We start from the raw sequence: 12,561 nt of genomic DNA, 5'->3' as shown, positions 1-12,561 counted from the left end.
CTGATGCTGCTGCTGCTGCTGCTGCTGCTGCTGCCTTCTGCTGAAGTCTTATAAGCTAAACCACAGCAGCAGCACCAGTGGTAGCATCAGCAACAGTTGCTCTGAAAGTTATATGGTCCATTTGAGCTGCTGTTGCAGCTGTGTGCAATATTTTATTGCTGGCAGTTGCCAAAGCAATGCCAAGTGCTCGGCCTTTCCCCTGACCTTGTGCAGTGCCCAAAGTTGATCTCAATGCCCACTTGGTCGAGCGGATGGCGTATGGCGTATGTCGGATGGGCCCAAACGGCGGATGGGCTCGCTCAAAAAAATGATTAATATATAGAGAGGCGCAGCAGCGCACGTGCACCACACAAAGGCGTCAATTACGTTTTCAGCAAGTGTTTAGCTTCAACTGATATATATGTAAAATATATCTTTTTATTGGGACTAGGGCATTTAGTTTATAGAATTCCACTCTCCTCCATCAAATTATAGCTTATACTGAATAGAGCTGTGCATCCATTCGCAAATTTTTGATTAGATTGGATGTTGAGCAATTAAACATTTCTTTGCTACCAATCAAGACTTTTTTGGAGATACTTAAATAAATGTATCAATTCAATATATCAATCACTGAAATATAATATAAATTCTAATTCAATTTTGTTGACTTAATTATTTTGTTTTTAATTCAAATTTATTGTTTATTTATTTTCTTCAAATCAGTTGCTACCAATTAAAAATATAGTAAATTGTAAATTTAGTGAAAATTTAATTTTTTTAAATTTTTTTTTAAATGTTATTTATCATATATATTTTTTTTTATATATTTCTTATTTTTATTTATTTGCTTTTCTTAAAACCTTTTTTTAAATGATAGTGTGTGTATGTGCTCGTGTGTGTGTGTGTGTGTGTGTATTGTGTATCGCCCAACCAATCGATAACAACAAGTTTTTGTATAATGACTTCCGGTGATTTTCTATTTCTCAGCTGAAGTTTTGCCGGGAACGTTGTCTACGTTGCTTTTGTTGTTTGTTGTTGCTGTTGTTTGTTGTTGCTGTTGCTGTTACTGTTGCTGGTTGTTGTTGTGTTTTTGCTGCTTTCGTATAATTTCATACGCATTTCCAGCATCCGTCCGAAAAGGGAGGGACGCAGCACATTTGTAACTTTCCGTGGCGTCTCGTCGTGTAGAAATCTAAACGGAAACTAGTTTGGCCAGCAGCACAAATAAGTGCATTATTATTAAGACAATGGGAAAGCTAAAACACAACGTGCTTGCTGCTGCTGTTGTTGTTGTTGTTGTTGTTGTTATTGCTGCTGTTGTCGTTGACTGCCATCAATTAGAATGCGACAACAACAACAACAACAACATCGACATCGACAATCGCCGTGATGTGTGTCACCTGGCGATTGAGTTGGTTCATTTCATATCGCAAGAAAAAAAAAACTTGCTGACGTTTTAACACAATTAAAAGCAGTTACGCCCACCTCCACACACACACACACACACACACACACACACTGAGTTATGTCCAAGACTGACCGCGAGTGCGCGGGCGTGGGCGTGGGCGTGGGCGTGTTCAGTGGGCGCAGTTGTCACGTGCCCACAATAAAGCAAGCAACTGGCCTGAGGTGGGTGGAGCTGGAAGCAGCGGACGCATTTGAATGCTGTTGCCACAATGATGCGGCCTACAAAGAATTCGTTAACAACGGCAACGGCCACAGCCACAGCCACAACCACATTTGAGCTGTTGCACTGGCAGCTATGCGACTCCACCTCTAGATCTTTCTCTAATTCTCTCTCTTTCTCGCACTGAGTGTCTCTCCTATTCTTATTTTTTATATATTTATTCTAATCTCTCTTATGTTCATTTTCTGTCTTCCTTACCGTCTCTTTGTTACTGCCCCTCTGTGTCTCACTCTATTCCTCTCTCTCTCTCTCTCTTTCTCTCTCTTTTACTCCCTCCTTTCTCTATCTCTCTCTTTTACTCCCTCCTTTCTCTGTCTCTCTCTTTTACTCCCTCCTTTCTCTGTCTCTCTCCCTCTCTGTCTTACTCCCTCCTTTCTCTGTCTCTCTCTCTCTTTTACTGCGTCCTTTCTCTGTCTCTCACTCTTTTACTCCGTCCTTTCTCTGTCTCTCTCTCTCTCTTTTACTATCTCTTTCTTTCTCTCTTTTTCTCTCTCTTACTCCCTCCTTCTTTCTCTCTCTATGCATCCATCTTTGTCTTATCCTCATGCTCTGTAAACTCACCCCGCTTATCGACCTTTCTGCTCGAGTCCCAAAAATAACTAATTTTCAGTTTTCATATATGTAAGTCGATTCCTCATCTAACGAATTAAAGCCTCAAGCAGACACACACATATACATATATACATTTTCATATATATATATAGTTTAAAGCTTAGGAAGTCTCTCCCTGCTGCTATTGCAACTGCAACAGTTGCTACTGTCTTGCGCATTTCTGTTATAATTTGATATTGCAATACCCTGTACAGAGCATGACAACAGTAGAGTATACTTAACATTCCGCTAAGCAATAAAGTGTATTCGGCTAAGTATGTCAACTTATAATATTGAAATATAACTGCGGTAGGGCATATAACTTTAATATTTGTATAATAGATATATGTGATAGTATATGCTAAAAATATCTTCGATCAACTCTGCGAAAGCCATTAACTATACTATATATGACTATATATTTGTAAGTTAGTATGATGTATCCGATAAAGTAATTAAAATTATTCTTAGTAACCAGATCTTCACTATAATCTTCCTTATTTTACTCAATTCCATATATTCTATATATAATTCCGTAAACACATTTTGAAAGCATTCTTTTCCCTCAAATTTCTCCCATTATTACGCAATCAGTACACGATTCTCTTTGCTCCGCTCAAGGCCTTCTTTGCCTCATTCCAAATTACAAGAAAGAAAAAAAAAGTAAATAAATAAAATCCCCTCCTAAAATTCCCTTTCAGCTCGGCTTTGGCTACTGGTCTTACTTGGATTCTTATTGGAGTTTCAAATGAGCAGCGGCAGGCACAGACCGGGTGGAAGGAGGATGGGGAGGGTAGGGGTAGGGGTAGAGGTCCGCTTGTGCCTTTCATTTGTTCAGTTTGCTGTTGTTATTGTTGTTGTAGTTGTTGTTGTTCTTGTTTAGAGTGTTTATCATTAACGCGTCGCATATGATTGTTATTATTATTATTATTGTTGTTGTTGTGTTTGTTGTTGTTGTTGCTGTGCTTTGCATAACTTGAAAACTACTTGAAGTGAAAAATAAAACAGAGCAGAACAGAGCTGAGGCAGAGCAGCGAACCCAAAAGAACAGAGCCAGAAGAGGGCAGAGCAGGGCAGAGCAGAGCAGAGGGGCCCAGACAAATAACAAATAATCTGATAACTCGTTTTGTACCTGCAAGAGACAGCAGAGAGACCCCCAGCTTCCAGCTAGCGAGACTATCGCCCCAGCTCCAAAGGGAAAGTCTTCAATGGAGCGCAGAGCAGGCGAGGAATATGGAATATGTTGCCCAGTGCTAAGACGACGATGACGACGACTGCGAGTCTTGAGGTTGAGGTTGAGGTTGAGGCCGTGGCAGTGCCCTAAAGTCTACGCTGCATATGGCACACACACACACACATACACACCTGTATTTGCATGTGCGTGTGTGTGTGTGTGTGTGGTTTTGTTTGTGTGTATATTTTGAAGTTGAGGTCCAAGCCGGCAAGTGCTTATCCAAGTGGCTGTGGCAATCCTTTAGGCAGTTGTTGTTGCTGTTGTTGTTGTTGTTGTTGTTATTGTTGCGCTTAAGTGGAACGTGGTTTGCATTGTGCGCGCTGTCAAAATGACGCTCGTCGAGGCTCGAGGCTCGAGCTCGACTTTGCAGCGCATGCGCAACGGACGTTCCATTTGTATTGCTGTTGCTGCTGCCGCTGTTGCTCGTGGTCACAGCTAGCACTCTGCCTCTGCCTCTGCCTCTGCTTTTGCCTCTGCTTCTGGCTCTGGCTCTGGCTCTGGCTGTGGCTCTGTTTCTGGCGCGCGATAATAATCTCAACTGCGGGCCGCGCTTTGCTCATATATATATATATATATATATATATATTTATTTTTTTTTTTACTCTGTTGCCCCTTCCTCTGCCGCTGCCTCGTTCCCGATTCTGTTCAGAGCTGCGCGTATTTCGGTAGCTGCCGCGTAAATTACCTGCATGCGGACAGGTAAACACACTCACACACACACATACACGTACGTACGCTTATACAAACAATCAGTCGAGAGTATCCGACTCACGCGTCTCTCGCGTGTTTCGTCTTTCAAGCGAAGTATCAAGTCACAAATGATATATGTACATTTATATATACATGATTTTCTTTTATCATAATACGAACTGTTCTTAGTATAAGGAACTCAAAAATATGGAATGACATGTCTTCTATGAAGCGTGCATATGTGGAGAAAAATATGATGCTCCTGAGCATAGCTACCTGTAGGACTTTTGTAGTATTATTTTCGTCATCTTCTTTTCGCTGTAGGACTTTTTTATTTTCTTCTCCTTTTCTTCTCTATTATTTTGCCTTATTTTTATCAAGTGTTGAATCCATGCCATTCAGCTTTAGTATCTTAACAATACAATCGATGAAATATAAAAGATAAAGTCACTTGCTAACAGGCCTTAAGTCGGTGGGGCAAAGGGAAGGTGTTGAGTATATCAAGTTCTTCTGAATCGAATTGGGGGATTTATACAGCAACCGATTTAAGGCTTAAAACTTTTCAGCAAGTAACTTAACATTGTTCTATAATGTTTCCGATCTGAATTTCCTTGTTTTCTCTCTTTAAACTTCATTCTTATTCAATTTAAGACCGCGAAACTTTCGAATCTCTTGCCTTTCCAAATATTTTTCTATACTCGGAGTTGTATTACTTAAAGAACTCCCCTTCATTGCTATCTTTGAGTATGTCCTATGGGACTGTGATTTCACGTAGTCAAGCTGGGATCTGAGCAAAGGACTATGTCTATATATACTACTGTAAAGGATCTTAGGTTACTCATTATATATTTATAATGAAATTTTTCTAGAATTTTAATTCTTATTATAAAATTGAGTACTTCTAGCTATTCAGATTCTCTCCAAGTACCCGAGCTAACTTCTGATTTGCTTAGTTTCTCGCGGTGTATGCCGCCGTTTGTGCTCATTTGTCTGGACCGGCTCAGACGCAAGCGTTGCGCACTTTTGGAGCACTTCAGCTGCCAACGGGCTTGAATTGTTTTGTGTTGTTCGACTTGACGAACCGTTGTGCGTTGGGGAAAGCAGCGTTCCCTTCTAGCTGCGTGTTCTTCTCGAAGACTCTTTTGAGCATGTGCAAAAGGATAGCAAGGAAACACACACACACACACATACAAACAAACTGAGCTTAAGCTGTAGCTGGGGATTGCCCGTGTCTTGGCGTGGACCGCGTGTCGTCTTTGCAGATTACGTTAGCTACTGCTGCAGCCTCATCCTCTCTCTCTCTCTCTCTCTCTCTCGTCTTGCTCTGAGCTGATCTCGTAGCCCCTGCCTTGGCCTTGTTCGTTGTTGTTAAACAAGCGAAACGTTGTGCCCGATAATCATCTACATTTGGGGCTCTGGGAGCACAGTTTAGCGTAGTGCGAACAGATGCTGCTAAAGGAGAACAAGTAAAAGTGCTTCAATTCGAGCATGCACAGCTAGCACATATTCTATAAACAGTTCAAATATGGGAAGGTAATAAATGGATAGGTTGAGTCCAAGCTCGTTGGTTAAGAATATTACGAGATACACCATCTGAGAAATCTTCTTGTAAGTAAATGACCTGCTAGCCTTTCTATTATAAAGGAAACCCCCATTCAGAATCTCTGCTATCAGCTATCAACTATAAAATGACTTGCTAGTCTTCACATCCAGAACCTTCTCTGTTATATAGGCACAGCATCTAATTAGAGAGCAACAAAGTGAAAGGCATTCGTGAAGAGCATCTCTAGTCAGAGACTCTTCTCGATTTTGAGCGTCTATTCGATATTTCTCATATGATTCAACTGACTGTAAGAGCTGATCAGGGTTAGATGTATGGCCTTGAGACTAGCAGACTTGAGTTAGCAGCTAGCTAGCTCATGCCTATGGCTATAGGCAAGATACCCCTTTCGCTCAATTGGCTGTATAGGGTATACTTAACAAAAGTTTCTTTGCGCACGAACTGAAACCAAATCCTGTTGCAACTCTTCACTCAAGCTATTCACAAAAGCAAAGTTCCTGGCATTGAGCTGGCTTTTCGTTAGGGGCCAGCCTTTCCGCAGAAGCAGCACAACAAGAACAACACGGTTCGACACCCGCCTGCTGTGCACAACAAAACACAACCAGGCTGGTTGCTGTTGCTGGTTGCTGTTGCTGGTTGCTGGTGCTGTTGCTGGTGCTGGTTGGCAATCATCAATCACTGGCAAATACTTCACGCCATTCACTAAAATTCTGCGTATCCTGGCGTGCCTTATCACGCAATGGACGCCTTTGTGTCCTTTCTATCCCACTTGGTATTGAAAAAGTCATTAAGGATGCGCAACAGCCATTTGAATGTCTTTCCAGACGGGACACTCGAGGCACTCGAGCGTAACAATGAAGATGTGAAAATGCACGCTTTCCCTGATTGCCAGCACGCACACACACACACACACGCATACACATACACACAGAGAGACATATAGAAACGCTCACACGCACACAGTCATAAAATATCACGCAAAGCAGGCGCAGGCGCAGGCGCATAGACCCAGCGACGCCGTCGTATATACCCTATTGTCCTCGCTCAAGTGGCCCGCCTTCGATTCCGTTTTGTGGCTAAATGAATTCCTGGAAAACTTACTAAAAACAGATCTCTGTGTGTCTCCTTCTGCTTCTTCTTCTACTTCTTGGCAGGTGATTGATATTGATCCCTTCTGGCTGCCCACAACCGAGGAGGAACTGATGCACTTTGGCGAGAAGGCCGACTCAGCGAATCGAGCGAAGCTCTACATGGACAGTGTCCGCAGGCGCAAAGGACTCTTTGTGGACGAGAAGGTGGTGGAACATGCCGAGAAACAACGCACACTCTCCAAGAATAAATAAACGCAAAGAAAACCCCGCAGGTAAGTTGCTAAATCTTTGGTTAGGTTAGCAAATTGCTAAATCTTTGATTAGCCTTAATCTCTGAGTAGCTGTGAGTAGCTCAACATGCGCTAGTCACATTCCAGGTTAGATTGAGAGTTTATCCCAAAGATCCTAGCTGCAATGGACTAGTATCCAAAACCAAACAGAATAAAAGGTCGCCCCGTTTAAAAATAGAAAATTTCTTGTCTTTTATTAGCTTAAAACACAGATCGTAGTCGAACTCAATGAGTTTCCTGCTGGGCATTGTTGCCCTGTTGCGCCTGCTTATTCTCATTACTGATCAGTCCGTTCTCGTTCTCCGCCACCTCGGGCACAGCCAGTGAGTTTCCGCCCAGCACAAGGTGAATGCAGCTGCGAAAGCAAAGCGTAAATAGAAGTCAATCAGTCGATGGGTTTCACTTACAGCACTAGCAGAAAGACCAGCAGTTGCGTGGCCAAGGTTAGAAGGAAGATGCCGTCTCCGTGACTTGATTGGAGCGTCGCCCGATAGATCTGGGTGTAGCAAACGCCGCTGATGAACGGCACAGCATTGTCGCAAACGGAGAGCAGAGCAAAGACCTTGCCACGCTCCGACTGTGGCACTATTTTGGACGCCATCGAGCGTATCATTGGTCCGACTATAGGGCCCAGACTGCAGACAACGGCGCCGACATACAACAGCGTCGGACCAGGCGCAAAGTAGTAGAACAAACGGGCAATGGCATGCGCCCAGGTGCCAATGAAGATGATGGTCTGAAAGGCGACTCAATTGAGCTGGCAGTTGGCAGCAGGAGGCGGGCAGCACTCACCGTATCCCGCCAGCCGAGAAACTTGTTCATCAGCGGCACGCCCAAAAGCATGGCAATGACAAAGGCAGCGGACTTGAAGGTCTTAAAGGTGCTGTAGGAGCTGACCTGCCAGTTGAACTTGCCAAATGTATACATATAAAAGTAGTTGCCCTCGTCGCGCTGGAAGGTGTAGAGCGCCATGCTAATGAGCAGGATGTAGAGGAAGATGCGTCTGTGGCCACGTCGCGGCTTGGTGAGCACCGTTATGGAGTCCTTGATATGCTGTCGATCAAAGTAGTCGCACCAAAAGCCACAGCAGCCCAATTCGCGCAGCGAGCGCTGATTGGGCGTCGTTTGCCACTGCATGAAGAAGGAGATGAGAGAAGCAGAGGATGCAATGGGGGCATCACAACGAGCAGCTGGAACTCACCTTCAGGGCAAACAGCGTATAGATGATGGCGAGCAGCAGCAGCGATGCATTCACTGCGAACATGTCCGCATACGACTCATTGAATGCGTTGTAGAAGAGGTATGAGCCGAGGGCCACGCCAGTCGGCATTGCAGTCAAATAGACTGCGTCTAGTATGGTCACCCTGATGGTGCGCTGCTGCAACGTTGTTATGTCGGAGATATACGCAAAGCAGGAGGCAAAGATGGCTACATCGGCGCCTGTTATGGCTGACGGCAACGTTGCCGTATAGATTATGTACTCCACCGGCCAGGTGGACATCTTGGCATTGACCACAATCATCGTGGAATAGATGAACTTTCCGACCAGACCCATCAGCAGGGGCAGTTTGCGACCGCGACGATCCGAGAAGGAGCCTAGAAATAATGCTAAAATAATGGGAAAAACATGCGCCGAGATGTTCTCCCACTGATGAAACGAAGCTGTGGTGTCCAGTACCTGGTTCTTATAGTCTTCGTTCTCTTTCTTATGGATATTCGTACAGATATCGTCGCTCAGCTTGTTATTGACACGACAAGCCTTTTGCAGAAAGAAGTTCTGCTCCACCACGGAGGTGATCATAAAGGCGAACATATATAGGAACATGGTTGGCTCCACTGAAATATTCCTGATGATGCTCATCAGGCGATGGCCGAGACTGCATCGCTGCGGCAAAACGACGCTGCTTGCCCCCGAGCTGCTGGAAATGCTAGAGCGTCCCGCATTTTCTGAGTAGCCCTAAAAATAGGCAACAGTTGTGCAAATTTACAATTGAACGAGGGAGAGAGCTTTAGATTGAGTAAGAGCGCTCGCTGCTGTTGTGTTGTGCTGTTATGTTATGTGTAGCGCACTCACTGCAGCTTAGCAGAGAGCACCACTGTTGTATACGTGCGCATGTGTATATGTGTGTGTGCCCGCGAGCGAGCTATTCGATTCAGCGCTTTGCTCAAGAGAGCCAGTGTGCTAGCTCGCAATTCAAGCTTGTTTGTTAGGCTATCGTAAATTGAAACCAATACAGCTGCGTTAACCGCACATGGGTTGCGAGAGCTTTCGTTAAAATTGTGAAATTTGTCAAAGGGCTGTTAAGCAAGTAACGTAAGTAAATAAAACAATTATTCGCTGGTATATGCGCATACATATCTATGTAAATGTGTAAAGTGATATTATATTATATTTAATGCAACACAATATGCATATGTTTGGACATTAAATATACATAATATAATATACATACATATGTATCTGGGATAATGTTATGAGATTATTTGACTATTTCTTGCAAGAAAATATGCATATAAATGTATGTATATACAAAATATATTTATCTGTTCGTTTTTTTTTTTTTGAAGTTGATAATAAATAATTAGTATTCTTAGTTTCACAATATTTAAGGTGCCCCTCGCACAAGCATGAAGTTATTCATATAAAACATACATACATACATTTCAATTCATTATACGTACAAGCATGAGCTTTTTGGTACAGCAAACACTAGCAAATGCTACGACGTACAGAGGGTCACAGCGAACGCAATCACATAACTGTACACGCGAAAAATTTCGATTTGTATTTTGGTTTACAAGAAGACTTATGCACCTTGCTTGCACGTTGCACAACAGCCGCTCTACACGGAGCAAGCGGACTCACCTCAGCGACGCTCATTTCAGCTGAGCGAAGTTTAGTGCTCTGCGAGCTCTCAGCAACGTGCCGCGCGTTTTTGTTGGTTTGCTCCATGGCAAAATCTGTTGTGTCTTTCGTTTATTCCTGCAAGCATAAACGCTTTTGCAATGTGCTCGCTCAGCATGTGTAAAGCTTTTTCGAGCCGTTAGCAATTTGAATTGTTGCGCGTTAGCCAATAGACAGAGATTATTGTTGTGCACTTATCGGGGTTTTCTCATTATTTAATTAACTTAATTAAACAACAGTGACGTGTTTACTATTTATATTCACGTTGTTCAAAGCTGGTTTAGTAAAATGATTGTGGTTAACGCGCGTTTACCCTATTTTATTAACTTTATTGTTCAGCTTATCTCAGCCATAATTTTCATTTCTATTTTATTGTTGTTAACGCGTTATCCGCCTGGGTAAATTTCGTCTGGACGATAAGCTAAGAAGCTAAAGCATTGATAAAGTCACAGAAATGTAGGATACCATAAATGCTAACAGTATCTTTGTGATAACGATAGCTGCTTCCTGGGCTATACCTGAGATTTCTGCTATGACGTTAGCCTATAGCTGAGATTTCTGCTGTAACAGTCGGCCATATAATGCCGTAATAGCTGTATAATCGGACACTATTAAATGGTATACCTCGTATACCCTAAATTCCTATATATATAGATTATAATTGAAACACTTCACGCTAAACCCTTGTCATATCGGTTACAGGTGTTTTCATTTAGTTTCATTTGCAATTTTAGCACTCTAATGTAGTATGTATTTAGTATAGGTACATTTTTCCGGCTGGATATGTTGTAATAGGTTAGTCCTTTAAGTCCAGGGTATTTAAAACTTTGGCTTGACGTATTTACGTGAATTCGCTTATTGAGTTGTTAAACACACTTCGTGACATTGCATTTCATTCGTTGTTGATAAACTTCGAGTATTACACACACATATGTAGACGACAGCCGTAGGTAGACGACAGCTCGACTAAAACGCTCTCAAGCAACTGCGAATAGGTGAAGCTAGAGAATGTGTCTTATAATCTTTATACTCAACTTATCAGTCAGCGGTGCAGTTATACGATTAACAACATAAATATTTATATATAAAATATATATATAGAATCATATGTATAAATACCTATATATATATATATATATATATATATATATATATATATATATATATATAATAGTATATATTTATGTCTATGTTTATGATTGTCTTGGTTGTAAACATAGTACATTTCGTAATTCGACTTTTCAAATTTGTAAGTGTCAGCAGTTGAAATTAGAGTATTTATAGTCTACGTTCTGCTGATGGAAACTTAATACTATGGCCTTAGTCAAATAAATAAAATATGTGACGGCATAATTTTCCTATATACCTATGGGTCTTTTACATATATGGCTTATTCATAATTCTCAGCTTATTAAGCAAGGGAATTTCGTGTCCATTTGCTTTTCTCTATCATTAAATTTGAACTCTTTAATTGTTTAAAGCAAACATTAATAAGAGAGAACATAGCCACTTACACACATACATATATACACAGCAAAGTCCAATCGAGTCTTTGTGTGCAACTGCAAGTGTTTAAATAACAAAATGAGCTTTAAGCATTACAGACTTGACCCTTAACAGAAAAACATTGACTCTTTTAACAGTGGGCCTAGCATAACAGAAATGTCTTACCGAACTGAAATGCGGCTGCGGCTGCGGCTGCGCTGTTAACTCATGGAAAAAAAAGTAGTAGAAAAACTTTTTAAGAGTCTTAAATCACTGGCAAAAGCATTTAATACTTTATACTTTGTAAAGTCTAGCACGAAATTAATAAATTTATATGTTCTTATACTTCCAGAAGCATCATTAATCATTAACAAGATGTGAGGATATTAGCCAGTTGACCTACGACAACAAATACCTGCCACATTTTGGAAAATAAAATTGATATATTTTTGTAATTAAGTTTTTAGAAAAATTAATTAAATAAATATATGATTGCAGGTTAGTACTTAAACCTGTCAAAAATTAAATTGTTTGAGTACGCTCGTGCTTACTGATTGATTTAATTGCATAGCATACTTTCGTGCATCCACTGGCAATTTCGGGCTATTAAATGCAGTAACATACTTTTTGGCGGCCGCTTTTATTAATATTTGGAATAATTGTAGTGTGGCATACTTTTGGGCGGCAGCAGAAAACTTTCGACATACACTAATTTTTGTAGCATACTTTCGGGCATGTCGGGAAATTTAGTGAGATGTCAAAATCCAGGTTTTAGGCTGGACCCAAAAAGTGCACAATTATAGCAACTTAAAAATTCAGATTTTGTGGCTGCGTTCAGCAGTTGGGCTTTTAATAAACTTAAATGTTATGATTTTTAGGGTGGACCCAAAAATAATACATTTTGTAAGCTATTAAAATGCGTTTTTTGTTGGATGCGTTCAAAAAGTTTACCGAGTCGAAATTTTATTATTTTTAGTAAGCTGAGGTACTGTGAAACTTGTACATCAAATTTTTGTTGAGCAGATAGCTGAATCAACAGATTATT

At 41.3% G+C, this 12,561-nt stretch overlaps 2 protein-coding genes across 6 annotated transcripts in view; one reads left to right on the top strand and one right to left on the bottom strand.

The window, feature by feature from the left end:
• LOC6586626 (elongation factor-like GTPase 1) overlaps positions 1-12,043 on the top strand; it is a 90,258-nt gene extending 78,215 nt beyond the window's left edge. Inside the window, exons 6-7 of the mRNA XM_002012201.4 lie at positions 6,900-7,108; positions 11,869-12,043. Of these exons, the coding sequence (XP_002012237.1) occupies positions 6,900-7,088 (189 nt within the window). The 3' untranslated portion in view covers positions 7,089-7,108; positions 11,869-12,043. The remainder of the gene's footprint in view (positions 1-6,899; positions 7,109-11,868) is intronic.
• Positions 7,294-11,016, bottom strand: LOC6586625 (proton-coupled folate transporter). 5 transcript variants are annotated; one of them, XM_044009823.1, is made up of 7 exons: positions 10,908-10,926; positions 9,993-10,157; positions 9,809-9,886; positions 8,328-9,083; positions 7,919-8,257; positions 7,534-7,862; positions 7,294-7,481 (listed from the first exon to the last, which is right to left on the bottom strand). In XM_044009823.1, the coding sequence occupies exons 2-7, from the start codon at positions 10,077-10,079 to the stop codon at positions 7,352-7,354; spliced, it is 1,719 nt and encodes a 572-aa protein (XP_043865758.1). In that variant the 5' UTR covers positions 10,080-10,157; positions 10,908-10,926; the 3' UTR covers positions 7,294-7,351. The 5 variants fall into 5 exon arrangements, with proteins under 5 accessions (XP_043865758.1, XP_032589217.1, XP_002012236.2 ...); XM_032733326.2 differs by lacking the exon at positions 9,809-9,886 and having other exon boundaries at positions 9,942-11,016; XM_002012200.4 differs by lacking the exon at positions 9,809-9,886 and having other exon boundaries at positions 9,993-11,015.
• Positions 12,044-12,561: the final 518 nt, after the last annotated feature.

Source organism: Drosophila mojavensis, unplaced genomic scaffold (assembly GCF_018153725.1).
Source record: "Drosophila mojavensis isolate 15081-1352.22 unplaced genomic scaffold, ASM1815372v1 contig_74, whole genome shotgun sequence".
Classification (NCBI taxonomy): Eukaryota; Metazoa; Arthropoda; class Insecta; order Diptera; family Drosophilidae; genus Drosophila; species Drosophila mojavensis.
The sequence above is the reverse complement of the archived record's forward strand: the minus strand, read 5'-3'. Positions and strand labels throughout refer to the sequence as shown.

What these genes read in the sequence shown, in the direction of transcription:
- LOC6586625 (XM_044009823.1), bottom strand. Translation starts at nt 10,079, where the DNA reads ATGGAGCAAACCAACAAAAACGCGCGGCACGTTGCTGAGAGCTCGCAG. An exon ending in GTACCAAAAAGCTCATGCTT is followed by an intron (nt 9,084 to 9,808) that starts GTACGTATAATG and finishes GCCTATTTTTAG; the next exon opens with GGCTACTCAGAAAATGCGGG. An exon ending in CTGGTCTTTCTGCTAGTGCT is followed by an intron (nt 7,482 to 7,533) that starts GTAAGTGAAACC and finishes TTGCTTTCGCAG; the next exon opens with CTGCATTCACCTTGTGCTGG.